The sequence below is a fragment of the Phycomyces blakesleeanus genome (genome assembly GCF_001638985.1).
Source record: "Phycomyces blakesleeanus NRRL 1555(-) unplaced genomic scaffold PHYBLscaffold_13, whole genome shotgun sequence".
Lineage (NCBI taxonomy): Eukaryota > Fungi > Mucoromycota > Mucoromycetes > Mucorales > Phycomycetaceae > Phycomyces > Phycomyces blakesleeanus.
The window spans coordinates 494,981-522,954 of NW_017265146.1; the positions used below are offsets into that span (position 1 = coordinate 494,981).

General features: G+C 34.0%; 12 protein-coding genes and 1 non-coding gene across 13 annotated transcripts; 7 read left to right on the forward strand and 6 right to left on the reverse strand.

The window, feature by feature from the left end:
• Positions 1 to 1,195: 1,195 nt before the first annotated feature.
• Positions 1,196 to 2,002, forward strand: PHYBLDRAFT_169523 (hypothetical protein; the record flags this gene model as incomplete). The annotated part of the gene is made up of 2 exons (XM_018436088.1): positions 1,196 to 1,321; positions 1,346 to 2,002. The coding sequence occupies 2 exons, from the start codon at positions 1,196 to 1,198 to the stop codon at positions 2,000 to 2,002; spliced, it is 783 nt and encodes a 260-aa protein (XP_018290431.1).
• A 96-nt stretch (positions 2,003 to 2,098) lies between these two features.
• PHYBLDRAFT_169524 (hypothetical protein) lies at positions 2,099 to 3,322 on the forward strand (the record flags this gene model as incomplete). Its single annotated transcript, XM_018436089.1, has 3 exons — positions 2,099 to 2,501; positions 2,634 to 2,844; positions 2,878 to 3,322. 3 exons carry the CDS (start codon positions 2,099 to 2,101, stop codon positions 3,320 to 3,322), a joined length of 1,059 nt encoding a protein of 352 aa, XP_018290432.1.
• A 188-nt stretch (positions 3,323 to 3,510) lies between these two features.
• Positions 3,511 to 4,802, forward strand: PHYBLDRAFT_169525 (Homeodomain-like DNA binding domain-containing transcription factor; the record flags this gene model as incomplete). The annotated part of the gene is made up of 2 exons (XM_018436090.1): positions 3,511 to 3,847; positions 4,723 to 4,802. The coding sequence occupies 2 exons, from the start codon at positions 3,511 to 3,513 to the stop codon at positions 4,800 to 4,802; spliced, it is 417 nt and encodes a 138-aa protein (XP_018290433.1).
• A 224-nt stretch (positions 4,803 to 5,026) lies between these two features.
• On the reverse strand, positions 5,027 to 5,673 carry PHYBLDRAFT_146586 (hypothetical protein; the record flags this gene model as incomplete). The annotated part of the gene is made up of 2 exons (XM_018431677.1): positions 5,027 to 5,080; positions 5,140 to 5,673. 2 exons carry the CDS (start codon positions 5,671 to 5,673, stop codon positions 5,027 to 5,029), a joined length of 588 nt encoding a protein of 195 aa, XP_018290434.1.
• A 1,034-nt stretch (positions 5,674 to 6,707) lies between these two features.
• PHYBLDRAFT_169526 (hypothetical protein) lies at positions 6,708 to 7,340 on the reverse strand (the record flags this gene model as incomplete). Its single annotated transcript, XM_018436091.1, has 1 exon — positions 6,708 to 7,340. One exon carries the CDS (start codon positions 7,338 to 7,340, stop codon positions 6,708 to 6,710), a length of 633 nt encoding a protein of 210 aa, XP_018290435.1.
• A 648-nt stretch (positions 7,341 to 7,988) lies between these two features.
• Positions 7,989 to 9,358, reverse strand: PHYBLDRAFT_169527 (hypothetical protein; the record flags this gene model as incomplete). The annotated part of the gene is made up of 3 exons (XM_018436092.1): positions 7,989 to 8,597; positions 8,699 to 8,853; positions 8,986 to 9,358. 3 exons carry the CDS (start codon positions 9,356 to 9,358, stop codon positions 7,989 to 7,991), a joined length of 1,137 nt encoding a protein of 378 aa, XP_018290436.1.
• A 1,256-nt stretch (positions 9,359 to 10,614) lies between these two features.
• PHYBLDRAFT_146590 (hypothetical protein) lies at positions 10,615 to 11,599 on the forward strand (the record flags this gene model as incomplete). The annotated part of the gene is made up of 6 exons (XM_018431678.1): positions 10,615 to 10,665; positions 10,747 to 10,870; positions 10,940 to 11,073; positions 11,222 to 11,288; positions 11,348 to 11,427; positions 11,483 to 11,599. The coding sequence occupies 6 exons, from the start codon at positions 10,615 to 10,617 to the stop codon at positions 11,597 to 11,599; spliced, it is 573 nt and encodes a 190-aa protein (XP_018290437.1).
• Positions 11,600 to 12,687: 1,088 nt separating this feature from the next.
• PHYBLDRAFT_65557 (hypothetical protein) lies at positions 12,688 to 17,727 on the reverse strand (the record flags this gene model as incomplete). Its single annotated transcript, XM_018441482.1, has 2 exons — positions 12,688 to 12,827; positions 17,157 to 17,727. The coding sequence occupies 2 exons, from the start codon at positions 17,725 to 17,727 to the stop codon at positions 12,688 to 12,690; spliced, it is 711 nt and encodes a 236-aa protein (XP_018290438.1).
• A 1,852-nt stretch (positions 17,728 to 19,579) lies between these two features.
• PHYBLDRAFT_169530 (hypothetical protein) lies at positions 19,580 to 20,855 on the forward strand (the record flags this gene model as incomplete). Its single annotated transcript, XM_018436093.1, has 7 exons — positions 19,580 to 19,798; positions 19,912 to 19,994; positions 20,427 to 20,440; positions 20,495 to 20,525; positions 20,676 to 20,719; positions 20,781 to 20,786; positions 20,812 to 20,855. 7 exons carry the CDS (start codon positions 19,580 to 19,582, stop codon positions 20,853 to 20,855), a joined length of 441 nt encoding a protein of 146 aa, XP_018290439.1.
• Positions 20,856 to 23,517: 2,662 nt separating this feature from the next.
• On the reverse strand, positions 23,518 to 24,713 carry PHYBLDRAFT_65555 (hypothetical protein; the record flags this gene model as incomplete). The annotated part of the gene is made up of 3 exons (XM_018441481.1): positions 23,518 to 24,114; positions 24,345 to 24,513; positions 24,595 to 24,713. The coding sequence occupies 3 exons, from the start codon at positions 24,711 to 24,713 to the stop codon at positions 23,518 to 23,520; spliced, it is 885 nt and encodes a 294-aa protein (XP_018290440.1).
• Positions 24,714 to 24,865: 152 nt separating this feature from the next.
• On the reverse strand, positions 24,866 to 25,781 carry PHYBLDRAFT_65554 (hypothetical protein; the record flags this gene model as incomplete). Its single annotated transcript, XM_018441480.1, has 4 exons — positions 24,866 to 24,891; positions 24,987 to 25,157; positions 25,416 to 25,631; positions 25,709 to 25,781. 4 exons carry the CDS (start codon positions 25,779 to 25,781, stop codon positions 24,866 to 24,868), a joined length of 486 nt encoding a protein of 161 aa, XP_018290441.1.
• Positions 25,782 to 25,812: 31 nt separating this feature from the next.
• Positions 25,813 to 25,885, forward strand: PHYBLDRAFT_t154. Its single transcript has one exon. It is a non-coding gene; the product is annotated as a tRNA-Lys (tRNA).
• A 440-nt stretch (positions 25,886 to 26,325) lies between these two features.
• On the forward strand, positions 26,326 to 27,948 carry PHYBLDRAFT_169533 (hypothetical protein; the record flags this gene model as incomplete). Its single annotated transcript, XM_018436094.1, has 5 exons — positions 26,326 to 26,473; positions 26,538 to 26,606; positions 26,666 to 26,839; positions 26,940 to 27,269; positions 27,917 to 27,948. 5 exons carry the CDS (start codon positions 26,326 to 26,328, stop codon positions 27,946 to 27,948), a joined length of 753 nt encoding a protein of 250 aa, XP_018290442.1.
• Between the last annotated feature and the right edge of the window lie 26 nt (positions 27,949 to 27,974).

The window sequence follows — 27,974 nt, forward strand, 5'->3', positions numbered from 1 at the left end:
GGAAAATATTATACCTGTGCTAGAACAAATAAAGATTGATGGAGATAAAGAAGAATATCAGTCGAATGAGCAAGCAAGTACATCTACTATGAGTGTATATGAGGAACACTACAGAAACCGAGAAGAAGATGCCGAAAGTGAAGAAAGTGAAGACCAAAACCTGCCAAATCTGAACTACTACAGCAATTACAACTTTGTTACTGATGAGTACTAGTGTGGTAACATTTTCATTTTCATTTACATATACATTTCTACAAAGATATATTTACATCTACATCTATTGCAACAAACCAATCAATCAATCGAACAATCAATCAATCAATGTAAATCTTAGGGGACAGGGCGCTATACAAAATAAAAGCAAGAAGTCCGATACTTAACTTTTAAAGTGAGGTCTGCTCGCTCTCCAAGGGTTCCCCATTGAAATGAATAGTTATTCTATATATGAAGAAAGAATAATCAATCAGCTAATATTTGTGTAGCTGGTCTAAATTTTGATAACTATGTATACTCATAAAAACTAAGTGCAAAGATTAAAAGAGATATTGCTATATTTTAAGATTAAAAACCAAAGTGCATGCGAGAGATATAGTGCGACTTTCTTTTATTGAGAAAAAAGTTAATAAGATGATCTTCTATTGCTATTCATATTATGCGTTTATATATACAGAGTTTCGCATTCAAAAATTAGAAAATCAAAACTTTTCTGTGATAGTCTCGGTTTAAATGCAAGAAGGTCTGTCCTTTAAAAAAGAGATATAATTTATTTTTTAAAAAAAATTGGCTATAGTGTATTTTTCTTATAATCAGGAAGAATTATTGGACTCCGATATTTTTTTCAAAAGGCAAAAACTTTGTCGGAAATGTCAATACAAAAAAACCGTTGCTCATGGACACGGAGAAAGTGTTTCTGAAAAGAACTGTGCGAGCAGCTTGTTTGTAGTGACATTTCCAACAAAGTTTTTGACTTTTGAAAAAGTGTGGTGTTCCAATTTAATAGCAGGGGAAGAGAAATATTGAGACTTGAATCTACATCTCTGATGGCATCTCAAGGCAGATGTAGAGAATTATATATCCTAAATTAGTAATTGCGTGTAACATGCGGAGTATAAACCACGTTTTTGGATGTGACAGCTGTCTATCAAGACTGCCCTGAAAACACTTCTTTTACTTTTACCAAAACAAATTCTTAAAAATGGGTTGTAAAAATGCTCGCTCTATCCTTACTTCTAAAATGGCTCGAAGAGAGGGCGGAAAATTCTGCGCCAAGTCTCCAATTATTACTATTGATACAGAAAAGGAAGCTGGAGAAAAGGAACTTGTTGAAGATTAACCTGTGGAAGAGTACGACTGGGAGCTCTTGGATTTAGATACGGATATGATGATTGCTGCATACTATAATAGCTTTCTGACATGGAGACCAGACGCAGGAAAAAATTTGCGTGGACTCTACAGAGGAGACTCAAGATCATCAATTATGTGCAACAAGAGAAAAATGAAAGAAGAGCTTGAGGCAAATAAAGACAAGAAGGTCAGAACGCTTGCTGATTTTGGTTTCTTGGTTCCTGTTGCACCAGTTTCGCCTGTAACAGAAGCATTAACTGTATACAAGCAATTGAAAGATGAGAAACTTGAAGAGATTCGTGAAGCTTATGAGAAAATCTCTGAGATGATAAAGCCTCCAGTCAGTTCAGATAGTGAGTTGGGCAAGTTTGCTTTGTTTGAAGTAAGCAAACACATTGTTTTGAAAGAGTATTTCCGACGCCTCTTGAACAATTGCAAGAAAATCAAGGCATCTGAAAAAGCAGCAGAGATTTTTTGGACAACACCTTCCAAGTACTGTGGAGAGGCTGTCTGCGGTTGGGCCAAAGAATTTCTTCAGTTTGGCAAAATTTCTGAACATCAACAGGGCAAGCATGCCAAGCGGTCTTCAATTGTAGACGATGAAGACCTTAAAAAGAAAGCAATCGTTTGGCTTCGTGCTCAAAAAGCAGAAAGATGAACTGTTGTGGATTTGAAAAAGTATCTCGATGAAATGCTTTTTCCATCATGCCTTGGTGTAAAAGGCAACGTGGCCATAAGCACAGCATGGAAATGCATGAGAGCTTGGGGGTACGTCCACCGCAAGAACAACCAGGACGTATATTACGATGGACACGAAAGACAAGACGTTGTTCAGTATTGCCATGCTTGGGCAATGCGAATGATGGGATACAAACAATGTATGTCAGACTTTACTGGGGAAGATGAAGAAATTGAGGTGACCCCTCTTCTTTTGGAGAACCAGAAGAAGCTGGTTATGGTGACCCATGGCGAGTCCACCTTTTATGCCCATGATGGAAAGGTGGACATGTGGCTTGAGGAAGGTGAAAGCCACATCCGCAAAAAAGATCAGGGAAGATCTCTGATGGTCAGCAAGTTCCAGTGTGCTTGTCATGGCACTATGCGAGTGAAGGGATGGGTCTCCCGCAGAATATTTAACGTTGGGACAGCATATGATGGTTACTGAACAAGCGAAGACATGCTTGACCAGCTGAAGAACCATGCTATCCCTCTGTTCAAAAGCTTGCACAAGTGATGCACCAGTGTCTTTATTTTCGACCAAAGCAGCAACCACAAATCATATGTCACAGATGCCTTGGTTGCCACCCGCATGGTTCTAAAGCCAAAGATCGTTTCTGAAAATGACATGTTCATTTTCAAAGATACAACATTTTTGAGGGATGGGCATATCATCTCTCAATCGTTTTATGAGACAGTCTTTGAAGCTGGAAGGAAAGGAAAGGGGCCGGTGGAGAAGAGACAGTTTGTTGGCATCCAGCAGATCCTTCAGGAGCGTGGACTGTAGATGGAACTGGATCCATCCAATCTTTCTAGAAGATGGAGAATGGACTGCAATGGAGAAGAAGCAGAGAACCACTGTTGCTGTGCCCGCCACCTCTTGGCCTCTCAGCCCGACTTTTCTGAACAGAAGACAGCTATTCAAGAGGTGGTGGAAGAGGCGGGTCACATATTTGAGCTGTACCCCAAGTTCCATTGTGAATGCAATTGGATCGAGCGTTATTGGGGTGCAGCCAAACGTGTGGCTCGCCTAAACTGCGATTATTCTTTCAAGTCGTTAGAAAAGAATCTCCCATCTTTCTTGGACAGTGCCTCTCCTGTGGCTGGTTCTCCTTCCATAATCAGGAGATTTTATAAAAAGACTTGGAGATATATTGAAGCTTACAGCAAGTTTTTGGATGCTAAGGATGCTGATGCTGAGATGAAGAAATTCACCTCAAGAATCAGTAAATCTCACCGCAGCATTGGCATCCATGATTAAAAAAAATAAAAAAAATAAAAATTTATAATTTATAATATAAAATGCTGTGCCTATGTACACTCGAGTGTAATAGGTCATTAGACGGTCACAGATTTTTTGATTTTTTGATTTTTTTTATGCATTATCAAAATACTCTTTTCTTTGTAAAACCACTAAAAACTCTTAAACAAATAAAACAAAAGCACAAAATGACTCCACCAACTTCTAGCATCACAAAACCCAAAAGACAAGAGCTAGATGCGTTCATTAGGGGCCGAATTATAGGTCAATGGGAGAAGGACGCTACATATGAAGAAATCTCTAAAGCTCTTGACATTCTGAAGAGCACTGTTGGAAATGTAGTGAAAGCCTTCAGAGATAAAGGTGTTTCCAAGCCCTTGACACGTCTAGGAAGGGAACCAAATGTTACAAAGAGAACACAATCTGTGATGGTGCGCTCATTTTGTAGTGAGCCATTCGTGTCAATTGCAGCTCAGCATCAGAGATTAGTCGATGTGGAAATCTCCATCTGCATGACTACATTCCGTAAGAACATGAAACTTCTTGGCTTTAGTTCTTACTCAGCAGCTTGCAAGCCAGGGTTGACCAAGAAACAGAAGGAAAACAGGCTGAAATGGTGCCTTGACAAAGTGAATTGGACTGTTGAGCAGTGGAAGTCAGTTGTCTGGTCAGACAAGTCCAGATTCATGGTAGTTGGCAATAATGGAAGAGTCAGAGTCATCAGAAAGACTGGCGAGAGGTTTGACAAGAACCATATTGTCCAAACATACAAGTTTGGTAAGGGTTCCATCATGATTTGGGGTTGTTTCTGGGGTGAAGGTCTTGGCCCCTTGGTAACATTGAAATGAAACATCAATCAAGACAAGTACATCGACTGTTTGGCTCAGTACTTTCTTCTCTGGTACGAGGAACTGTCCAGGGATAATAACAAACAGTTTTTGTTCCAAGAGGATGGTGCACCATGCCACATGGGCACTTATGCCACATGGTATAAAAAAGAGAGATGTCTAATAGATAGCTTTGATTTTTGGCCTGCCCAGAGCCCAGATCGTAATCCTATCAAGCATATTTGGGCCCATCTTGCAAGGAAACTTCGCAAGAATAGAGCACTAGTAACCAATGTGAAAGAACTTGAAGCGGTAATCCACAAGACATGGTTGGAGATACCACTTCAAGTTCTGAAAACTTTGGTAGCCAGCATGCCAGATAGGCTTAAAGAAGTAATTGAGAGAGGTGGTGACACAACTCATTACTAGAGCTCATACCTTTTCTCTTAAATATATATATAATAAACTATGTTTTCTCTAAGTTTTGCTTTATTCTGAGCACATTTTATTATTAACATTATTGAAAAGAAAATATTATCCATAATATACTTGAAAAATAATTTTGAAAATTAGAAGACCATCCAATGACCTATTACACTCGAGTGTATAAGTTTCAATATTTTAGTTTTTTTCAAAAACTAGTGGACATTTAATACTGATTTTTGTTATCGGTGTTTTAAATGAAAAAATTGACACAAATCCTAAAATTCCTGATTTTAATAAAAATACACTATAATAGATTTCTTCTTCACCAAGACATTTACTAAAAAAGCTGATACTGTGATCAACCCAACCTTCACAGTTGTCTTTACAAATTTGTTTGCTACAATCACCAATATGTTTTACAAGCTCATCAGCTGAGAGACCAGGTTGTCTCCTAACTAAACCCTTCAACTTTGAAAAACATTCCTCTATGGGGTTCAAGAAGGGGCTGTATGGTGGAAGAAAATGAACCCTGTGCTTTGTATGGTTGCGGAAGTAGACTTTTACAAGATTGGCAGTATGAATGGCAGGATTGTCCATGATGAAGTAGTGAGGTGCAGCATTGTCTCTGTCCAAACTTGCTACGATTTGTTTGATAAATTGAAGGAACAGCTCTGTATTTGTACTGCCTGCAACCATTTTTGCTGTAACGTCTTCAACACCTTGAAAAGATATGGCTGCCATAATTGTGATATTAAATGCTCGTTTGGTTTTTGTTCTGACAACAGCATTTGATCCTTTCTTGGACAACCCTCTTTCACGAATCAAGTTAGCATTGAATCCAGCCTCATCAACAAAAATGCAGTTTGTTTGGTAGGATATGCCTAGTTGCTGAAGCATGCTGGCAAATTCAAATCTACTTTTGATCACATTTGGTGTGTTTCTCTTCTCTTCAACAGGCTTTGTTCTTTTCAATGTGAATCCAACCTTTGTATATATGTGCTTGTGAATTTGCTGAGGAGAGATACCAACATCTTGAAGTCCAGGGAACTGCTCTAGTAACTTGTCCTTAATGATTCCAATGGTTCTGGCAGTCTTCATCTAAGATGTTCTGGATAAACTTGGTATTACTACGGGAAAAAAAGAGGTGTTCCCAGGGGTTCTCTGGGGAGCCGCCTAGGAGGGTAAAATGAACTTACCCACTTTTTCCCCTCCTACCTGTTATGGATTACTGTATAACTCCGCCCTTTAACAGATGTGAGGTTTTATTTATTTATCAATACATATTTTTGGAACTTATACTTGACTTTTTATTGGTACTTATACAGTCACAATCAAAAACGTTTCGACTTCTGAGCCCAAAAAATACATGAGAGAAATCATGGCTTGTATTCAACATGCAACTGCTCATCAGTAATAAAAGCTAAAGTCTTCAAACTGCAAACAAAAGATTATATATATGTTTATTATTGAAATATATAAAAAAAAAGATCAATATTTCGTATAACCTCCTTTGGCCTCAATTACAGCCTGCAATCGATGCTGCATGCTTCCAGCCAAAGTTGATCCAAGTTTGAGACCTATCCTTCACCACTCTCGTTGCATTACAACTTTCAAATCTTCAACGTTGTTAATACTGGCCCTCTCATCACTCATGCGCCTCTCAAGAGCCATTGGAAATGCTTGATGGGGTTGAGATCTGGGCTTTGAGCAGGCCAGTAGTCAAAACCTTGTATATTATAGCTATCTTTTTACCATCTTGAATATGACCCAGTATGGCAGCTAGAATTGTCCTCTTGGAACACAAAGCTTCTGCTCTGTTCCTGTAAAATATTTTGGAACCAAGAGAGGAAGTTCTGAGCCAAAGTGTTTGAATCTTTTTATTTCCTGTACCTTTTGCACACCGGACAACCAGAATTTGAATTTCAGAATTAAGCCACATGTTATCTTTGCATTTTCTTAAAAAAACGCAGAGATATAAAACCAAAATAATGACATATTAAGATAGCCAAGAATACAGCTTAAATTTATACTTACATATATTTCCAAATATACAATGTTAAGAAAGTAATAGGAATAGTTATATATTGTGAGAACAATTGTAAATAAAGCAGAAGATTTTTTTATTAATGACGTTATGTATTTAAAGTTCTAAAATGAGCTTCATATTTAGCTTTGATTTCTTGAAAAGCCTTTATGGGAGCAGCATATGCTGCTCTAATAACCTCTGCTTCCTCTTCTGTAGCATACTGCATCAGTTGATACAAGTCTTGCTCATTATGTCTAGTTGTTAACAAACAATTCTTTGCATACTCAAATGCCTCTATGGCATACCCACGCCCAGTGCTCTCCCTTGTGTCATCCATCAACATAGTGTTGTCATTAATGAACTGCTCACCAGAAATTGTGATTGGCAGCACATTATTTACAGGAGCCACAGACAAGAAAGCAAAGCCTGACATATGGATACAAAGCAAATGCATATGCTTACAAGGCTTCATGTACCTAGCCCAAGAATAACACATACAAGAAAGAATAACATTGCTGTTAACTTCAACTTGATATGTAATACTATCTTTGGTAAACGAGTTGATGAACCAAAACCCATCTTCAAGAATATCATCAGTGTCATCAAGAGTGGCGTTCAGAGACATTGCTTTTGATGGGCTAACAATTATATTAGCACACATGTATGCTGGAACAGCTTCAGCAGATATCTCTATCTTCCTTTGTTGTCTTTGGGCAGCTGTCATTGGGCCACTGCGCATATTGATTCTGATACTCTCCTCTTTGAAGTAGAACTCTATGTTGTATCCAACATAATCGTAGATTCAAATAGAGCGCACAGACAATAAGACAAAGACATATTGAATAAGCGACCAGTATCAATTATACATTATTTCTCACACTATCATTAAATAAAGAATATACCGATAACAAGGTCACACACCTTAGTCAACATCACTAATCACTCAAACAAGAGCGTGGGTAATAACTTAACAATATATTATCTATGATATAAGAAAACAGACATCACATGATATACTCATATCATTATTCTAAATACACACGCAATGTCTATATAAACTCACATAGCAAATAGCAATAGAAGATCATCTCTCTTTTCATCAATAAACAAAGTCTCACCGTACTTCTCGTCTGCACTTTGTTTTTCTTTCTTTTCTAAAAATATAACACTCTACTTCGTTTGTCAGTATGAAAATCAGTCAATCAAATCTTTTGTTGTGACTGCGGCCTAAAAAATGAGTTTTTAGCTGGTTGTGTCAAGACTCGATGTAGCTGTTTGTTAGCATGTGAGAGAATTCAAGCTGATGAAAAGCTCTACTCCAAACACAATACTTAGCCGTGGTACACCAGTTGGTCTCAAAGTATTGGACAAAATCAGATTGACTTTGCTAATATCTTCCAATGAAGTCAGCAATCTTGTCAAGAATTACAACTATATGCTCTTCATACATGTTATGCTTAAGAAAAGCCATCATTTCTCTTCGAATCAAATGGTTTTGGGCAGCAGTATTTCCTGTCTTGACTTTCAGGTTTAGTTGTCTGTACCATGTTTGACTGACGTGAAAAAGACAGTATTGGATCTGGCATCCAGGGAAGATTGTCATGAGTGCATTTGTCTCAGTATCACTACAGTTAATAGTAAACTGCCGGGGGTTTACAACTAACTGATTGTCTTTCAAGTGCTTTAACCATTGGACAATTGGACCCAAGGAATGGTCATTGGTCAGCATGTATGCACAGGGGAAACCACGATCAAGTTCTTGATCACGAATGACAATAGTATAAAGAATGTCATCCAATCTTTGAGTGATACTGTAGGTGGCATCCATACAGAATGTTGCTGCAGCTTTTATCTTGCTTTGCTGGAAAGGCGAGGTAAATCCACATGCATACAGACTCTTGTCGTTCAAATATGTCTGCAGGTTACCTTCAAAGATAATAAAACCTTTGGGAGAAAGTTTTTTGGTAAACCACATCTTCATAGACTTAAAGTCGTCCTTGTGCAAACGAAAGATTGTTCAGTTGATCTAAAGTTCAGATACATCAAAACAACTGTTAATATTCAGAAGTTGAAGAATAATTGCAATGTAAAACTTACTGCAAGTATTTTGTTGTAAATATCAAAGTAGTTGATTTTATGTACATTGAGAGAATACTCTTGCTGGTCGATGTCACAAAGAATCTCAAGTCTGATTTTTCTAGCTGATGAGTCTGGACTGGCTGTCAAATGGGCAACAATATCATCAACACAACCTCAAGTTAAAGGAATAAGTCCAAGATCAGTTTTAATATCCCCAGGAATATGGTTGGTATGGTTGGCAATAAAATCAAACACGTAAACATGAGACTTGTCAGCATAACAAGTAATAGTGAGAGTTGCCTCACAGCCAACTTTCTTCGATTTATGTTGTATTGGATGCTTTTCTCTGCTTTCAGATTCATAGCTTCCACCTCTATGACAGGAGTATACCTGGGAGAAGAGCACACGCTTCTTCTTGGTGATATCAACAGTGGAACTATGTCTATTAGGACGACTGATAATCCACTTGACGCAGTATTGTTCTTCAATTTCTTGTTTGCAAAGTTCCCATTCAGAAGCAAAAACACGAACAATGTTAGACTTCAACTTCATAACATTAGGAATTGTCAAAGGTTCCAATGCAGATCCAATATCTCTCAGGGTTCTGACAGGTACTGCTTCAAGTGCTGCCTTTCTCAAAGCTTGTTGTTCTCTTCTTGTAAGTGTTACTTCAGACATTGGTGGTGTTTCAGTAGTGTATTAAAATAGAGAAAAAGGAGTAATTATTATTATTCTTAGAGCCAAAAAAAAAGAAGGAAAGCCAGTCACATTATCTTGTCCAGGCGGACTTCAATGTGCAAAAGGTACAAGAAATAAAGAATTTCCAACAAAGTTGCCAATCTGCAACTTTCTTCTATGCCAATAACATGCCAGATATCAATCTATAAGCTTTACATTTGGGCAGATACTATTTATGAGATTTCAGATTATGTCAAATATGATTTATGGAATTTCAGATTATTTTTGCATCTAATCCAATCAAATAATCTAAATATGACAAGTTTATATTTTTTAGGTATCCTTACTCTTCTAATAATTGGTTTAACAAATACACAGTTTTATATTGGAATTTTATGATTTCTTTATTTTATTTTATTTCTTAATTCATAAAACCAATAAATAAAGAAGTACATAAAGAAGTATACAAAAAATTACATAAAGAAGGAATAACTTATATATTAAATATATTAAAAGCTCTAGTTATAACATCTCTAAATATATATATAAATGTATGTTTTACTTTTTGCTATTTTTATCTAAAGAAAAACTCTTTCTATTTTTTAAATATGATATTATTTAAGAATGCATGAATTTTTAAATTACTATTATTTTTCAAAGTATAGTATATATTTTAATGCTTTAGTGATAAAAGTCTAGCAGATTTCCATTTCTGAGAGAGTATAGTGTATTTTTCTTATAATTGACAAAAAAATTGTACTCCAACTGTTTTTTTCAAGACCTAAAAAGTGTTGTTGGAAATGACAAAACTGAATATCTTTTCTGTTTACTTTGTTAAGAAACAGTTTCTCTACAAAGTAAACAGAAAACATGTTTAGTTTTGTCATTTGCGACAACACTTTTTAGGTCTTGAAAAAATGCAGTATTTGAATTTAATAGCAGAGAAAGAGAAATATTGACACTAGATTTTCACCTCACAAATCTGAATAACAATTTTCATTTATCAAAATGCAAATTTCTCCCGCAAAATTATTTGTCACATTTGCTAACTGCATAGTGTTATCTAGTTATCTAGTTATCTAGTGTAAGGCTAATAATTTTACCATTAGTTACTAATAAATTACAATATATGATTGGTAGCAAAATCAGGTTCCCATCAGATGAATTGACACGTCATCTGGTCATTATTCCAAAACAACTGAAATAATTGTTTATTTTATTTCATATTCTTATTATTATATATTAAATACCTAAAAATGAACATTAATAGCTTCTTGAATGATGCTGCAAACTTGCCAACCAATGCAGTAGAAAAACTGCGATTAGAATTGCAGCGTAGAAAAGAATTCGAAATTAGCTTTGCTATAGAATTTAATTTGCAATAAAAGGTTGTTGAAAACATGGCTGAAGCTGCCTATAATTTCAGCAATACTGTTTTGGGGCCCAAAAAGATTAAAAAAAATCCTTTTAATCTTTATACTAAGGAGATGGAGAACAAGAGAAAACTTGACAGTAATATAATTAACTGCATTGATTACAAGTAAAACAATAGTTTTGTAACAATTCAAAATATATTTTTAGGGGAAAACTACAGACGCGAGGAAATCATTGATTTGTACAACTCGATGGGTCCTTTAGAAAAGGCAGATATTACGAGATGGCAAAAGAAGATTCCGCTACTCTTCACCAGGAATCTTCTGTCTCTGATGTCAATCGTAGGCAAAATCCATATTGACTATCATGAACACAATGAAGCTATTGATGAACTACAATAGTCTGTTTCTGTTCTGAGAGTCAGGCACCAGCTCCAGTTGAAAGATTGGCAGCCTCTTGTCAGGAGATACGTCTTCTATATTTTTTAAGTGTATTGAGGAATATGGCGCTCTGAAGAGTTTCTTGGAAGCAATAGGAAACGTCAAAAGACGCCCAAGTAAGTATTATATAATAGATGTATTATTTATTTCATCTTAATCTATTTTTCTGTCATAGTGCGAGAAATACAACTCGCAACCATTGCTGCCAACGACTTCAAGAATAAGATGAACAAATGTTTGATAAGCTTGTTCAATGTTAAGTCTATAAAATATCAAAATTAATATTTACTTTATATTATCAATTTCTTAGAAGAAACCGGGGAAACAAGAAAATCTTTCTCTTGGAAAGCAATTGAAAACAAAAAAGGCACCATCAGAGCCATTGGATGGCCAGAAAAGATGCCTTTTGTGCCACTCAGTCTTATGAAAAATATTGAGAAAGAAATGTTAGTTAATGCCCTGGAAAAAGGGCTCATTTCTTTCTCTCGCTCTTTAGAGTAAGGCTTGACAAGCTTAATAAAAACATGTTTTTGTCTCTAACTTCTATAATTAATAATTTGTATGCTAAACTTATATGTATATCTTATCCGAAGGTGTGCTATTTCAGGTACGAAACAATAGAAAAATAAAATATTTGATAATAGAGACGTATAGAAATACTTTGAGACTGTATATCAGTTGTCTTTATTCATAAATAAAAAGTGTCCCTTTTTATAAGAAAACACAATCTGCTCTTGTCATTACGTCTTAGTTTCTTAAGGCTTTCTTCCTTTACTATATTTGGTTATTAGAGTGTATTTACTGCTTAACTAGTGTCGGTGTTACAATTATGACATCAAGTCATAAATCGTACTTCTTTAGCTCTTAGCTATTCTTTTCTCTTTTATACTAGAGCTTTAGGACTTCCTACTAAATTAGCTCCATATCGATCTGACACAGTTTACCCGGCAGTATGATATAATTATCTTAACAATCTTTAAGATATTATCTACAGTACTAACTGTAATAATTATTGGGCTGATTACTTAATCGTTTATATATATTTTATACTGACAAGATGATAGCTACTACGCTATCCCAATATGAATATGTTCTTATATGTGATAAATCCAACATCCGAGTGTCTGGATCACCACAGAAGGCTTTCCAGTGTTGTACAATAGATTCTTGCTTTTACTATTTTTTGTGACTTGTTTTTTATGTATTTTAATTTTCAAAATAAAAAAAATGACTTCAAAATTTTTTCTTTCCTAATCTACTTTAATAATATACACATGCTAATATTAGGGGGACGACATTTTCAGAATGGGGCACTACCTTTTTGATGGGAAACGTTGTTTTGATTTTACCGGATCACAAATTGTGACTTGCTGTCCGGTATTAAATAATTATATCTGGTCCCTAAGGATTCATACTTATCATAATAAAGATACTTTTATACAAGGCAGGTTAATAGCTTTTTCTACGCTTCTTTCCTCTATTTAATTATGTCTTTTCCTTCTCCACTCATGCGTATTAGCTCACTAAATTGCTCCCAAACTTTGTGCATTCATCAAACTGTCTCCAGGCATATACCTCTCCTTCTTTAGGAGGCACGACCTGTTTTTGGGCAAAATGATAATAAAAAATCTTCTCATATAAAAAAGTAGCTTTGACTAAATATAAAAGCGTTGTTTTATATATATAATTCTATACTTAAAGTTTTATACTATATGTAATAAATTAACTGATATATATATAGAATAATAAAAAACTATCTAACATGTTACTTCAAGACATTATATCCTAATAGAAAATGTCGTGCCCTACCCTGGAAACGTCGTCCCCCAAAAGTCACGACTTTTCATATCTTGCCTATCGAAAAAATACCTTATAAAATTTGAAATTTCTTTACTAAATACTTTATTAGGCTTATAATATCCTTTAATGTAATAAACATTGCCTTTTGTTAATACTTATTTAAGATAAACACTAATAAAAACTGCTAAATCTTCTTCAGAAAAGAAAAACAAAGTCGCAAAAATGTCTGAGAATACATATAGTATTAATTAATTTTGCATATATTAAAAAGTATATCTAATAATTGTAGAATAAATGTAGTTTACATTAAAAAAAATATATATTAGATAAAGTGACAGCTACTTAGAGTCATAATTAATAGTTAAACACTAATAAGTTTACTTCTTACTATAATCATGATATAATATTATAAGGCAAAGAAGCAAAAATAGAATCAACTTATTATACAAAAATGGTAACTAAAATCGAGTATTTGTAAGATATAAGATTTATTTGGCTCCCGTCAACAAATCACATACCTGTGGCTGCTAATGAGTCATATTTTCACGATTTAACTTGAGACATAAATCATATGTTTTCATTTTGTGTGATTTAAGTGGAAAAGATTATAATCCATATAATTTGCATTTTTTTCAAAAACTTTCATAATGGATATAAAGGTAATGAAGCCTTTTATGCCTAAGAAAGTTTGCATAGAAGTTAAGCGAATATATATTTACAAAATTCATGTTTTTATTTTTTATTTTTTATTTTTATTTCTTCTGTAAAAACTCTTTCTATCATTTCCTTACAACATGTACATGAGATATTTTATCAAAAATACAAAAAAATGAAAAATATTCATATAAGACCAAAAAAAGTTTTTAATTACATATATTCAGATAACATATGAATCCAGTAAAAGTTTCATAGAAAACAAATGAGAAAAAAGTGATTCTACAAGCAAATACAATATTTTATTTTATTGAAAAAAAGCAAATTTTTGAGATATTACGTTAGTTTTCTCATGATCGACCCTTTCAATTCAACTAAAAATCCTAGAACCCATACATATATCTATACACTACTTGGATCCAAAGTTATAGAGAGCCAATTCTTGAATTGATGAAATAAATAGATGCAAATGCATAATATAACATATTCGAAGATAGTTTGGCTCTATCTGTGTAACATCACCCGACATTTATGCTTTTTAATTCGCTGGATATATGTGTAACTCGTAGGGTAAAGTACTTCCCACGAATGATTTCTATGAAAAAACAGAGTGGAGAGTCATTTAACCCACAAGTGATAGATAGCTTATGTTGACGCAAAGAAACAAATTGATAAGATTTATAAAGGTAAAAAAAAAGATCGTTTAGCTAATAAAATATAAGAGTAAATGAGTATATAAATAATAAGTTGTCTAGCTAATGAAGTATAAAGAAAAATATAATAAAAATAAAAGAAAAAAAGAAGAAAAAAAGATTATGTTATAGTGAGATCAACATGTTCCTCTCGATCGGAAAGAAAAGAGAACATCGCATTTCTACAATCATACTTATTGAACTCTTTAAACTTGTTCCAGTAAGTATCAAAGTTGTTGGGAATCTGGTTTCTGACACAACCCAAAAAGAATAACTCAGAAATGGTTGGCCATTTCCTTGAGACATTGCGGGAGAGGTGTACTGTTGTCCAGTGGTTATTGTTAACATGATTGAAAATCAGAGGTTGTTGATGTTTTGATATGTTTTTGGGAAGGGTAAAGGGAAGGAACGATACGGAAGGGGTGTTGGGGTTGTCTGAGTAGACGCAGACTGGTCGCTTATAGGTGTCCGCAGCTAGTTGAGCACAGTCAGATGCGCTAAACCACATACTGGCATCTAAACACGCTGGGATGAAGTTGGAGTTGGAGTTGGTGATGCAGAGATCAGAACCATGCTTTATAATGTCTTCTAATTGCTTGACATCGGTTCCAAACGTGCTGGTGTAAATGCTGTTGTATTTTGGAAGGGTAGCAAGCATATCTCTTTTCACAAGAGGGAACTTTTCTTGATCTTTATAGATCAAATGGGCAAGGACCCGAAAACCACACCATCCATCAGCAGTAGGGTTAAACCCACCCTTAACGTCATTGACTATCTCATGAGAGACAGGAAAACCGGGCTGGAATTTAACCCTCTTGCCAACAGAGGTGCGATAGTCATATTGGTAATCTTCTTGAGCTGTAGCAGGTCTTTTAAACCCTATTTCTTTTGTGGCATCGACTAAAGAGCATATAAGTATACAACGATATTTCTCTTTATGGATTCAATTACACTGAAAAATGAGAAAGAATATTACCTGGGTCGAGAGGCTCTTGTTTTATTTTTTTTGTTTTGTTTTTGGTGGCATCGACTAAAAAGCATATTAGTATAAGGTTAGATTCCTTTTCATGAATTCAATTACACTATAAAATAAAAGCACATATTACCTGGGTCGAGAGGCTCTTTTTTAATTTGTTTTATTTTGTTTTTGGTAGCATCGACTAAAAAATGTATGTAAATATATGACAAGATTCTTTTTCATAAACTCAATTATATGTAAAATAAAAAAGCATCTTACTTAGGTCGAGAGGCTCTTTTTTGCTTTTGTTTTGTTTTTTGTTGTTTTTCGTTTTTTGTGTAGCTGCAGGCTTTCCATCTCTTGTTCTAGCTCTTAACCTAACCATTGCCTTAAGGCCGGCCTAGTATTTCAAGACACATATTAGTACTTTGTTATGTTATATTTTTTTTATCTTACATGACCAGACGAAACACTGATCTTCCTCCAGTTTGCCCGACCAAAGTCTTTGGGAAGGTATTTGGGACGTGCACCACCCTTTCTTCTGCCAGGATATTTATTTTTTTCTGGGGCTTGAAAGTTAATCGAAGGGTGCCCAGTTTTGCCTTCGAATTCAGAAGTAACCTTCTTGATCTTTTGAAGGAGGTTGGCCACTTGCTGGCTGCCCTCACAAGAGCGGAAAAGAGCCTCAAGCTTTACAATCTCTTGCATCCACTCTTCTGGCCTCTCGGCAATTACGTGCGCTGTACAACTTTCTTCGAAAGATGTCTCTTTTAGAACAGGGTTTATGATCCATCTTTCAGGAACATCATCAAGGGTGAGCTCCCTTCCAGCTGGCAGCGAGTGTCTGCAGGGCAAGTCGAACTCAAACCTGTTTTTGCAATGACAAAATTCATCGTCTCTATTGATCAAGCGAAGTTCTTGATCAATAACAAGCAATGCTCTCTTAGAGACTTTCATAAAAAGCCTGGAAAGCTGCTTGTTGCGGCCAACCAAGACATCAACAGTTGTCGATTCCCTGATTTTTATAGCATTGAAGTCTCTTTCGAGCCTGTCTACATAGGAGTTGATAGCTTCAAATGCAAGCCCCAAAGACAAAATTGCTGATATCCCTCTTTTCAAAGCTTGGTGTGCGCTCTTGACTCTCTGGGTAGTTGTACACCCAAAATGCATTTGCTGGCTGGTCAGGTATCCTGCCCACTTCTCCTGGCACTTTATCCATCTTTCGGCAAAGTAAACCGATGCATCTACCTTGGACCCTCCTTCGTCTACTTCGCAACCAGAAGATACTGCATTGAACTTCATCAACGCAACCTCGAAATCCCTTCTGGTACTGCTGCGAATCATGGAGTTCACATACTCCATAAGGACCTCTTTCTCTGCAACTGACTTGAGTTTTCCAGCGAAGGCTTTCTCAACGCTATTCAACATATGCCAGTAGCATAGCAATTTAACATTTTTTGGGAATACAATGTCAAGTGCATTCATTAAGGCCATACATTTGTCTGTTACAAATAGAGAACTGCTTTTCTTATTCTCAAAAACAAGTGCCTTGAGCTGCTCAAGGAACCAAACGTAGGTCTCCTGTTTCGCATTCGAAACCCAGGCAAAGGCAATGGGAAACGATTTAAGAGTGTCTCCCCCGAGGTTATGGACACCTTCCACGCATACAAGAGGCATTTCCAAATTATTGGTTGAGTAGGTGGCATCGACGGCCATGACTTCTGGGAAGCGACGGGTTCTTTCTAGCATCTTTGGGTGCGAGAAAAATACTCTTTCAAGAGATCCATATTTGCCGGCGTCATAGCGTACAAGATATCCCTTAGCTTCCATGGTTTTAACGAGTTCAGTACCTGCATCCTGAGAAGTGGAAGCAGTAGCACGAGCAAAAGCAGCCTTGATATTGTTGATGTCATTCACATACAACTTATGGCTGACATTATCCTCTTCATTGATCGCCTTTTGGATCTCACGAGTCTTGGTTTTGGTCTCAACAAGCTTCATAATTTCCCTAGCATCATCGACAGTAACCTTTGACAAACGACCTTTCAAGGTAGATTCCAGGCAGTCATCATCAAGAGGGTGATTGTGGTAGCCTTCAATCTCATTGGTGGCTTTCAAAAGAAGATATCCTTTAGCGGCCTTCTTGTATGATATTTTCAAGAGATAGGGGCATCCAGTCTTTCCACTAGATGGAATTCTCTTGCGTTCGCTGTCTTCAATATTCCGTGTGTTCTTATAATGACCGCCCTTGGCACACTTCAAATACACTCGAGTTGGTTTACTATCTCTAGTTACAAGTGCAAAATTGTTGGCAAGTGCATATTCCTGCATCTTTGAAATTGCCATTGTCATGTCACTGTAACCATTAGCTGGTGAGACAGGAAGAGGTTGTTGGACAGGATAATGTTTCTTTCCATTGAAAAAGCAGATTTCTTTATTGATAGGATTCATATTGAAGTGATTTCTAGAGAATACTTATTAACATCATGATTTCTAATTGCTAATCTGCAATGAGCAAAGTAATCTCTTTACTATCTCCAAGAAAAAATAATATTTTTAAGTGCAATTGATTAGTAGCTCTTACGAGATGAGTATAGAATAGAAAAGAAGGTTTTCTATTTAAATATTAAGAATTTCAGGACACATCGTTTTGCCCTGAAGGATTGGAGAAAATACCTCGGACCTCGGACAAGTAGTCACAACGAATTAGTCCGGCAAAAAAAAGGTAGTGCCCCATCCTGAAAATGTCGTCCCCGTAAGATTGCTGATATACACATTATAAGTATTTTAAGTAATAAATAAAATGTTACCCTTTGCCATCATCATCATCTTATAACATGTATCGAACACTTGATTGAATGGCCTCATAAATCTTGTCATAAACTTCTTGTAATCATGCACAAACAGTTAAAGACAGATGAGAGCGCTAGTCAAGATAAATCAGCAATGGAAAACAACTACCTGATGATTTTATTTGAATATTAAGATCAACAAATAAACTTGGAGCAAGAATAGATATATATTAAAATTTAAGTCTTTGGAAGTAATGGTTTTGATAAACAATGCTTATATGACCTGCTGCTTTGCTTTACAAAAGATAGTATGTATTTTTAAAATAATCTTAAGGCTATCCTAAAAAAAATGTTTTTAATGCTTTGCTCAATTAGCTTTCTTTCCCAATAGTGTTAAGTTTTTTTTTGGTTCATCTAATGCTACTGCTTAGAATTATAAAAACAATGTCATATAATTTATTTATTTTTTTTTCAAGCAAAAACAAAACAAAATCTAAGGAAGTAGAATACATGTTTATACTGATGTCTTGGGTAATAAAGTTATTGTTTTTTGACATTTTAATTTTGTAAATAAAAAATCTTCTTTTTTAAATAAATTCCAGTTATGCTTATCAATATTGTGAATGAATCAACTTTGTAAAAATTATATTTAATATTTATTTATCAATTGCACTTCATCAAGGACAGATATTAGCAAGTACATGTTTTATAAAAATAATACGGCATGTCTTGAGTTTTATTGAAATTCTTTTAGCATCAAGTATTATTACTAGATAAGTAAAAAAACACGCCTTTATATAAAAAGAAAGGGTGAAATATTATCATTTCATAAGTTGGTCTTTATGTACATCACTTATTAATTAAGTGGCTTGTCTTATTGATTTTATATTTATTCAATTGTAACATTTTATTAATATAGTCTATTACTTGCAAAGTCAATATCATTGCTAGCTTTATATAACAATTTAAATAATAATCAATATTTATATATTTATCTTTGATTTAACTAACTCTTCCTGTCTACTTTTATCTTTAGTCTTCATGTTGTAACTTTTGGCCTTGTTTAATGAAAGCAGCTAGCACCCTCCCTGTGGTGATCCAGACACTTGGTTGTTGGATTTATTACATCTAAGAACATATTCCTATTATTATAGTAAAACAGCTATCATTACAAGAACAAATGAATAATTTATTTATTTTACTTATGGTAAATCAATAAGACCAATAATTAATTACAGTAAGTACTGTAATTATGACAGCTCAGTAAGCACTGAGTTAATATGAGGACACTGCAATTAGATTAAATTATAAACATAGCAGTATCAGCTCTCTAATATCTAAATGAACTCAGACTTAAGAAATTAAGATGTGACTGACAAAGCAGATCGTGTTTTGATATAAAAAGGACAACTTTGTATTCTTTAATAAAGACAACTTATATACAGTCTCAAAGTATTCTTATATACGTCTCAATCTTTTTACTGTTGGTTTTATTCTATAAAACTTCACATATGAAACAATTGCAGCTCAAGACTTTGAGCTGCACAATCAAGCACAATCTCATTGACAAAGACTTTCCTCCTTTAAGTAAAGAATGGAAAGGTATCCCGGTAAAGCACTGGAAATACTACATGATTCAATTAGAGAGAATGGCAAAGAATAACAGCTTTGCTATTTACAAATGCAAGAACATGTGGTGTGCAAAAAGTCTTCTCCAGGAAGCTTCAAAAGTGACAACCAGAAGCAAAAAAGAAGAATGGTAGAGAAGAACAATGTAAGTTTATTAATCAAAAGGTTTCATTCATATATTTTAATAAACATTTAAAAAAATTAGAAGGCATAGCAAGATGCAAATGATTCTTCATTGTCTTCTGATAATATATCAGAAACAGATGGTGGCGAGTCGCCTATTATGGTGGATGTGCTGTAAGTTACCATGGTTTCTGCTGGTTTGATGCTGTCAATACAAAACTAATATAAACTTTTTACTTTTTTATAATAGTCTCCTCTGGCAGAAATGAGTGTTGAGACAGCACATAAGAGAAGCCAAAGATCGTAGGAGGTTTTGATTAGTTCAAAATATTTTTTAGCATATTTTTAGTTCGGTTTTTATATTTTTCTTTTATTTTCTTCTTTTCTCTTTCTTTCTCTTGTTTTTTTATTCTTTCTCTTTAAATAAAGATGTGTTGCCCTTTTTATGTTATTGATATTTATATAGTCATCAGCATTGAAAACTAATGTGCAACATCTGCAGCATTGCTACAATTAATTTTTGAATGAAGCACAATAGATTCTTTTTTTTTCAAAGAACAAAAAAAAACTAATAATACTCTTATGCTGCTATGTTATACTTGATAGGTGTTATATTCTATGTAAGTACTTTGATATAATATACATCTTGTGTTAACAAAACAATGTTCATTCAGTTTTCAACCAGATTCAACTAGACTTTATATTGTATGACTCGAATTTTTTTTGGGTTTTATTTGGTAATAATTTTGAGTGATACTCACTGCTTTTTTCACTTGTCTTGTAGATATACTAACACTTTTTAATGACATATGAAGCTTGCATATTAATAATATTTTCTAATATATATATTTTTAGAGCAAAAAAAAATTCTTTGAAGCTATTAAGCATATTACATAAAGGTAAGCACTATATTATTATGTCTATTTATTTATTTTCTCTCTAACATTGATATATTTATAGAAACTGGTAAGAATTAAAGAATGTCATCTAGTCTATATCGAAGTACTCAAAACACATGAAATGCTTTTGAGATAAAGGGTTTTTACTGCATACCCTGCAGTAGCCAAATAATATCATATCTTTTTTGCAAGTTCTAATAGATGGGTTTTAAGTAGTATTACTATCATATAATAAAACATTAATTGAAGCAAAATCTTATTCAATTCAATTCATTCCAATTCATTTTAATTCAATTCAATAAATGATTCATTTAATATGACAAATAAAAAGCGAAATAATATACTAGTATTGGATACAGAAGAGCAAAAAAAAGGGGGGTATAAAAGAAAACTAAAAAAAAAACAAAAAAACCAAAAAAAAGGAATGAACCTTGGTCTTTTAAAAAAAGTAGCAACTGTGTCTCTAATCGTGCTATACAGACTCATATCTGCCATTTTTTATTATGTAAAAAATGGCAGTTATGCTATCAAAGTGGTAACATGTTGCCACTTTTTTAGCCATAGTGTACACTCGGGAATTAGCGCCTATAATGCAGCACCATGACAGCAGGGGCAAAGGAGAGAACCAGGTATACAGACACAGATAAATATGTAGCTTTAGGAGGTCGAACCCATGATCTTCTCTGTGGGAGTTTTACATTATTCCATTGTATTTTCAGGCAACTACTAAAATATATGACGTGTGTGGTACTTTGTTGTATATATGTTATATTCAAGAAAAGCAAAGTATGGGTAATAATAAGGATTGAATTCTGTAATGAGATAGGATTATTTGAATTGGAAAGCAATTGTAATAAAATATAAATTAAATAAGAGAAACTACTTCTAGAAGAAAAAAATAGAAAGAATTTCAGAAGAGAAGGAATATCTAGAACTAGCAAAAAGAAATGAATAATACTAATATAAAATAAACTAAGTTAAGAGAAGTATTTAGAGAATAAAAGATTAAAAATTAACTAAGAGAATTTCTAAGGTAATTTTAAAATGAAAAATAAAGGGAAAATTTAACAAAATAAAAATTGTAAAATTTGAGCAGAAAAAAAATAATAGAAAAATAAAAGAAAATAGTCAATCTTCTATGAAGACTTGACATAGAAAACAGTAAACGGAAGAAAAATTCACAAGAGAGATTAGGAAAAATAGACAGTGTCTTTAGAGAAAACTTTTGTATCAGAAAAATTTGACAATTGTTTATTGATTGATTTTGAAGGATTATTTATACTACTTCTTGGATAAAATTTATGGCGAAACTAGGTTGCACTGATGTCTAGGAGATAATTGTGATAAAAAGATAGATAAAATAATTGTAATCAGGATTCGTCATAAAAGAAAAATAAATGAAGTTATAATACATAACTACAGAGAATAGAAAAGATTGGGAAGGAGTATATTATAAAGAAATAAAAAAACTACAGTTAACAATTTTGGTAAAGTAGTGTTGAGAGAAAAACGTCACATTTAGTGCATAAAAAAAGTAAGAAAAATAAAAAGGAAGAAACTAATTTTGGAAAAGAATAAAGGGAAGGCAAATTTGCAGAAAATTGGAGAAGAATAAAAATAATATAAATAAAATTAAAATTAAAATTAAAATATAAAAATTATAATTGGGGGTTTGAGACTTTGTGACTGATTAAAAAGGTTGAAATTGATTAAAAAAGAGATTGGTACTGCGGCCAATCACAAACACAATGCACTGCGCCACAAGTGATGCATGATGTGTTAGGTTTGTTGTAGATTGTAATGGATCACTTGGCAAATAAAATACAATGATAATAGAATAAAACAGAAGATGGATACAGCAAAAGGCGGCAAGCAGCGATAGTTGACAGGTAAGAAAAGAGAGAACAACTAATAGAATTGTTGTTAAAATTGAGAGAGAGAGAAAGGTGTATGAAAAGAGAATGACAAAATAGAAAAGTAATAACCAACGAGGAGACCAAAACTGACAAACAACCTTCCTAAAACCAAGGAACCAATATGTTATGTTGCAAGATGGTATAGACCACAAAGAGAAGAAAACAAGAAAAAGATACTAAAAACTGAATTAATTCTTTATTGAGTTGAGTTTGCTTCTCTTTTTATAGTTGGCAAGATTTTAAGTTGATAAAAGAAGTTCAGAAAAATAAAGATAGTAAAAATAGAATGACGAATAATCAATATGGCAAGGATAAAATATATGAATAAAAATACGGTAAAAAATATAATAATAAAGGTACTGATGTTATGCGGAGGTGTTGGCAGTATAAATTATGTGCATTGTAGAAGAGGAATGTTACTAGCATGGGGACTATGATTTCGAATGAGTACAATGTAGATGAATATGTTAACAAGGGAAAAGGAAAAAGTATTGTGTGTAGAAGGAACAGGGAACGGAAACGAGATTTTTTCTGTGCACAAAAAATTCTCCTCTTACTACCAAGGGCACAGCATCACATTAACAAACCATTGACGTCAGCCTCTCATATCCAGGACAGCACATCACAACAAATTGCCAGACAAACCCACTGATCAGGAATGTCTATATTTCCTGATATGTCATAAATATTTAACCAAAAATGAGGTTTACATACCAGAAAATAAGAACTTTTATAATTTACTAAGTCACTTTGAAAATTGTTTCAATTTACAGGTTTTTTTTTAAAAAAAAAAGAGAAATAATTATATTTTTATTGATTATTTGATCGATGAAAATGTACTTCATATTTATCTTTTAAGGATTGAATGGAATGAAGTAATTGCTACTGTATGTCATATATATGCTTTGCTTTGTTGTCTGTTGTATACTGTGCTAATGTGGCAAGGTCTTGATGTGATTGATGCAGTGTTTGATTTGTTTGAATGCACTGATCAAAGAAAAGGGAGGAGCGATTGTTTGTAGTGATGGGTTGAGGGATTAGAATGACATTGTGTTCATAGGTAAGGTTTAAAGGAGTGGTTGAGAAGTGCAAAGAAAAGGCAGTGTGCATTTTTAACAAATACATATAGTTGCATAGTTTTTGTCTTCTTTCAAAGTCAAAACAGGTACATTTCATAATCAGTCTATCTGTAACCTCAACTACATATGCTGTGTTCTCATCAACAAATGACTGCACTTGCCAGCTACTGTCTTCTGCTGATACTGAAGCAACAATCATTGTCTCTCTTGCATCATCATCAACTTCTTCTGCTTCTATCTCTCTGATTCTTTGTTGTCTAGTAAAAGAGCTCATTGCTCTATTGTTTGACATAACTCTTTTGTACTCTTGTGTTAGATAGTACTCAGCATCATGTACCAAGATAAAGACAAGTTTGTCTAATCTCTTATTTCTTGACCTCTTCATGAACACGGTTTTAAGCTGATTATGTCACGATTCAATATAGTTGTTCATGAGCATATGAGAGAATTGCCGTTCATGATAAGCATGGCTCCAGATCTTAAACTTTTCTTCAGTGCACTAATTTTTTTCAAAGTAGTCAAAGAATAATTCTTGGTCACTGAATTCACTTTTGAATTCCACAAGTTTTTGATGGAACTGGTCCAGATCGTCTTCATACATAATATCTTGAAGATATCTCATCATTTCACCTTAAAGAAGATGAGCCTCAGAAGGCAAAGCACCTGGAATCTTAACAGAGTCAGACAGCTTTCTGTTCCATGCTTGAGTGACATGAAAGATGCAGAATTAAATCTGTGTGGAAGGGAAAGTGGTCTGAATTGCATGTACTTCTGCAGAGTAGCAATCAATAGTAATTTGCTGAGAATTGATCCACAAAAGGAAAGACTTCAAAAACTGTAGCCACTGTACAATAGGGCTAACACCCCAATCGTTTGTTACCATGAAAGCAACAGGTCATCCTCTACCAATTTCTTTGTCACGAACAAGAAGGGTATATAAAAGTTCATCAATTTTTCCAGAGATAGCATGTGTAGCATCCAAACAAAAGGAAACGGCATTTCTCATTTTAATCTGCTGTGTTGGTGACATAAAACTGTAAGCAAATGCATTTGTGTTAGGAGAGTAACTCATATTGTCCTTAAAAATTAAAAAATTCATTGCAGGAAGCTTCTCATTTATTCATATCAAGAAAGAAACCATTTGATCTTTGTCAAAATGATACAATCTCTTGTTTATCTATAAACAATTGGTTAAATAAAATATTATTTGAAATAAATGGGGTTTATTTATCTTGTTTATCAAGTTCCAAATATTATAATACTTGACCTTACAATCAGAACTTCTTTCATATTTATCAATAGCTCTCAACATATCAATATGTATCTGGCTGGCAGATTTAGATGATTGCTCTAATTGCTGAAACAGTTCATACAGATACTTTCTGACAAGAGGAAGAGTATGAATATCCTCACGGATATCACCAGGAGTATGATCAGTATGATCTTTGGCCAAGGTTATCTCATATCACTCAGGTATCTTAAAGAATCCTCTGATGAGAAGAAAAGCAGGACACTTATTTTTCTTAGTTCTCTTTTGAACTACTCGCATCTCTGCCTTAGATTCATAAGTTTCTGAATGATGACATGAGTACTCCTGTGAGAAGCACATCTTAATTTTACTGTTTTTGGCTTCTTCAGCAGTAATATCAGTACGTTGTTTGTTGGAGTTACAAATAGTCTATTTGACTGCACAAGATTCACCGAGTTCTACAAAGCATTCTTTCCACTCAGATGTTCTAACTCTAATAGTACTGTTGAGTCTAAGTGTCATTACTCTGGGAATAGATGAGCACTCCAATGCTTCTGAAATTGTTGCAAGAATATAAATGTTTTCATTTGTTAATATAATATTGACAGTAGACATGTTTAATAGCAATATATATAAATAAAAAAACGCGCTTTCAGGGGATATAGAATCTTTGTTTCAAACAAACAATTCAAAAACAAGAAAAAGTATTGACAGTCACTATTTTGGTTAAATATTTATGACATACCAGGAAATATAGACTTTCCTAAGCAGACTGACCTTCCAGTACCGGACACCACGACATTGCCAATAGCCTTCATTATTAATTACACACGTGACACAAGCAACCACGCCCGGCTAGCTCAATCGGTAGAGCGTGAGACTCTTAATCTCAAGGTTGGGGGTTCGACCCCCCCGTTGGGCTTGGATTTAACATTTTATCTTGTGCTCGAATTTTTGTTAATCTGTTGTTGTGTTGGGCATTATTTTGATGAATCCATAAAATCTGAAGATAGTTAACTGCAGTACTTCTTTATGCGCAGTAATATCTTCCTGAGCATTAATTGCAGTATAAGCACTGTAAGAAAAAATATGCTAGTTCTCACAAAAAAAAACTACACACACTACAAAAACACCTTAAAATAATTGAATCACACTTACCTGGAATTATCAATAATAGTAGTAAAAAAATTACAACCCAGGTCATTTCCTGTGTTTAGCAGCAAGAATATATTTAAAGACATATCATTGGCCTAATATATATCAGAGTTTCTGAGAGAATTTTTTTTAAAATAATAAAGACAATTATAATATGCAACGACTGTTACACACTTCCTTTATTATTAAAAAAAAATAAGTAAAAAAATGTTTGCCATTGCCAATCCCAATGAAGTTTGTTGCAAATGCACAAGATGCAATCGCAATTCTCTTGGATATACCATGACAGATAAAAAAACTGCCAAGCGTCATGCCCAGAATGACAACAACAGAAAAATAGATAAAACCATTAATGGTAACTAAAGTTATCAATTTTTTATTTATTTATATGATGTATTCTAATTAATTGAAACAAATAGTTTTGACAGCTGAAGTAAATACTGGTGAAACTGATATGGACATAGATCAAATTGAAGAATATGTTGAAGGTAATAGTATTTTATTTTTTATACCCAATGTGCACTCTATTTAAACTTGGTACCAATAGATAACAATCACTCTATTGGTGCACCCTCACCAGAGCAGTATGTCCATACCTACTTACCTCTTTTGGTGGAAGAATCTCTTTTTGGAACAGAGGAGTATACTTCAGAGTATGAGTCTGAATATGAATTGTCAGATGAAATTGAGCCAGAAGAGCAAGACAGAGAGGAAGAACAGAGTAATTATTAAAAATAAATGATAATTAAAATGAATTGATCTGGATCAAACCAAGAAAACAAAAATTAATACTATATCATAATAATCTATAAAGTCTATAGCAAACCTCCCAGAAAATTTTTGGCATAGAGTAATTGCCATTTTCACTGTAATGTTTATTTTGACTTTCATTGTGGATGACAGTGCTGTGATCTTGATTACGTTCATCAATACAATACTTGCACATTACAGAGAGGATTTCCAACTTTTTATAAGTATTCCTGGTCTGAAGAAAATGACAGGGTACAATGACTTGATGAATGAGGTGTCCAATTACGTAGCATGCAGTGATTACCACACCTTGTATGACTACAGAAACACCACACAAACATGTTGCAATTTTAGAAGAGTCAGCAGCAAGACCTTTTGCGGAAACGATCTTTACAAGCACAGTATAAGAAATGCAATGATTCCCAAACATATGTTCGTCTACAATTCGTTGACAGCTTCCTTGAAGAAATTGTTCATGTGTCCTTCTTTCAAAAAGAATATCAATCAGTGGAACCGCGAGCCAAAGGTTGATGACACTTTATTTGATGTTTATGATAGGAAAATGTGGAAAGAGTTTGTTGATGATGAAGGTGCCCAGTTTGTTGCAAAGGAACGTTCATTGCTCTTGACATTAAATATCGATTGGTCCCAGCCCTTTGATGGGGTGACATATTATTGCGATGTCATATATCTCATGGTAAACAATCTGTCAAGAGAAGAGCACAACAAGGTCGAAAATGTTATCCTTGTGGGGTTAATGCCTGGACCCAAAGAAGCAAGTACTGACAAGATCAATAACTATTTGTGTCCTCTTGTTGACGAGCTCATAGTTCTCTACAAGAGTCACTGGAGAAATGACCTTGAATACTCTTGTGTGAAGGTTCATGGTTACATGTGGATATTTAGAGCAATTTTTCATCTCAGCATGTTTTTTTGGTGTACATGTTCATAAAGTCATGTTGTAATTTTCTAGTGGCTCAGATATAATAACCACCCAAGTTATTTTATCATTATTATTATTATTATTATAAAGTTTGAACAAATAAAGTAAATGTAACACTTGTTTCCCTTTTATCTTAACATTTATAACAAAATAAACACCATGC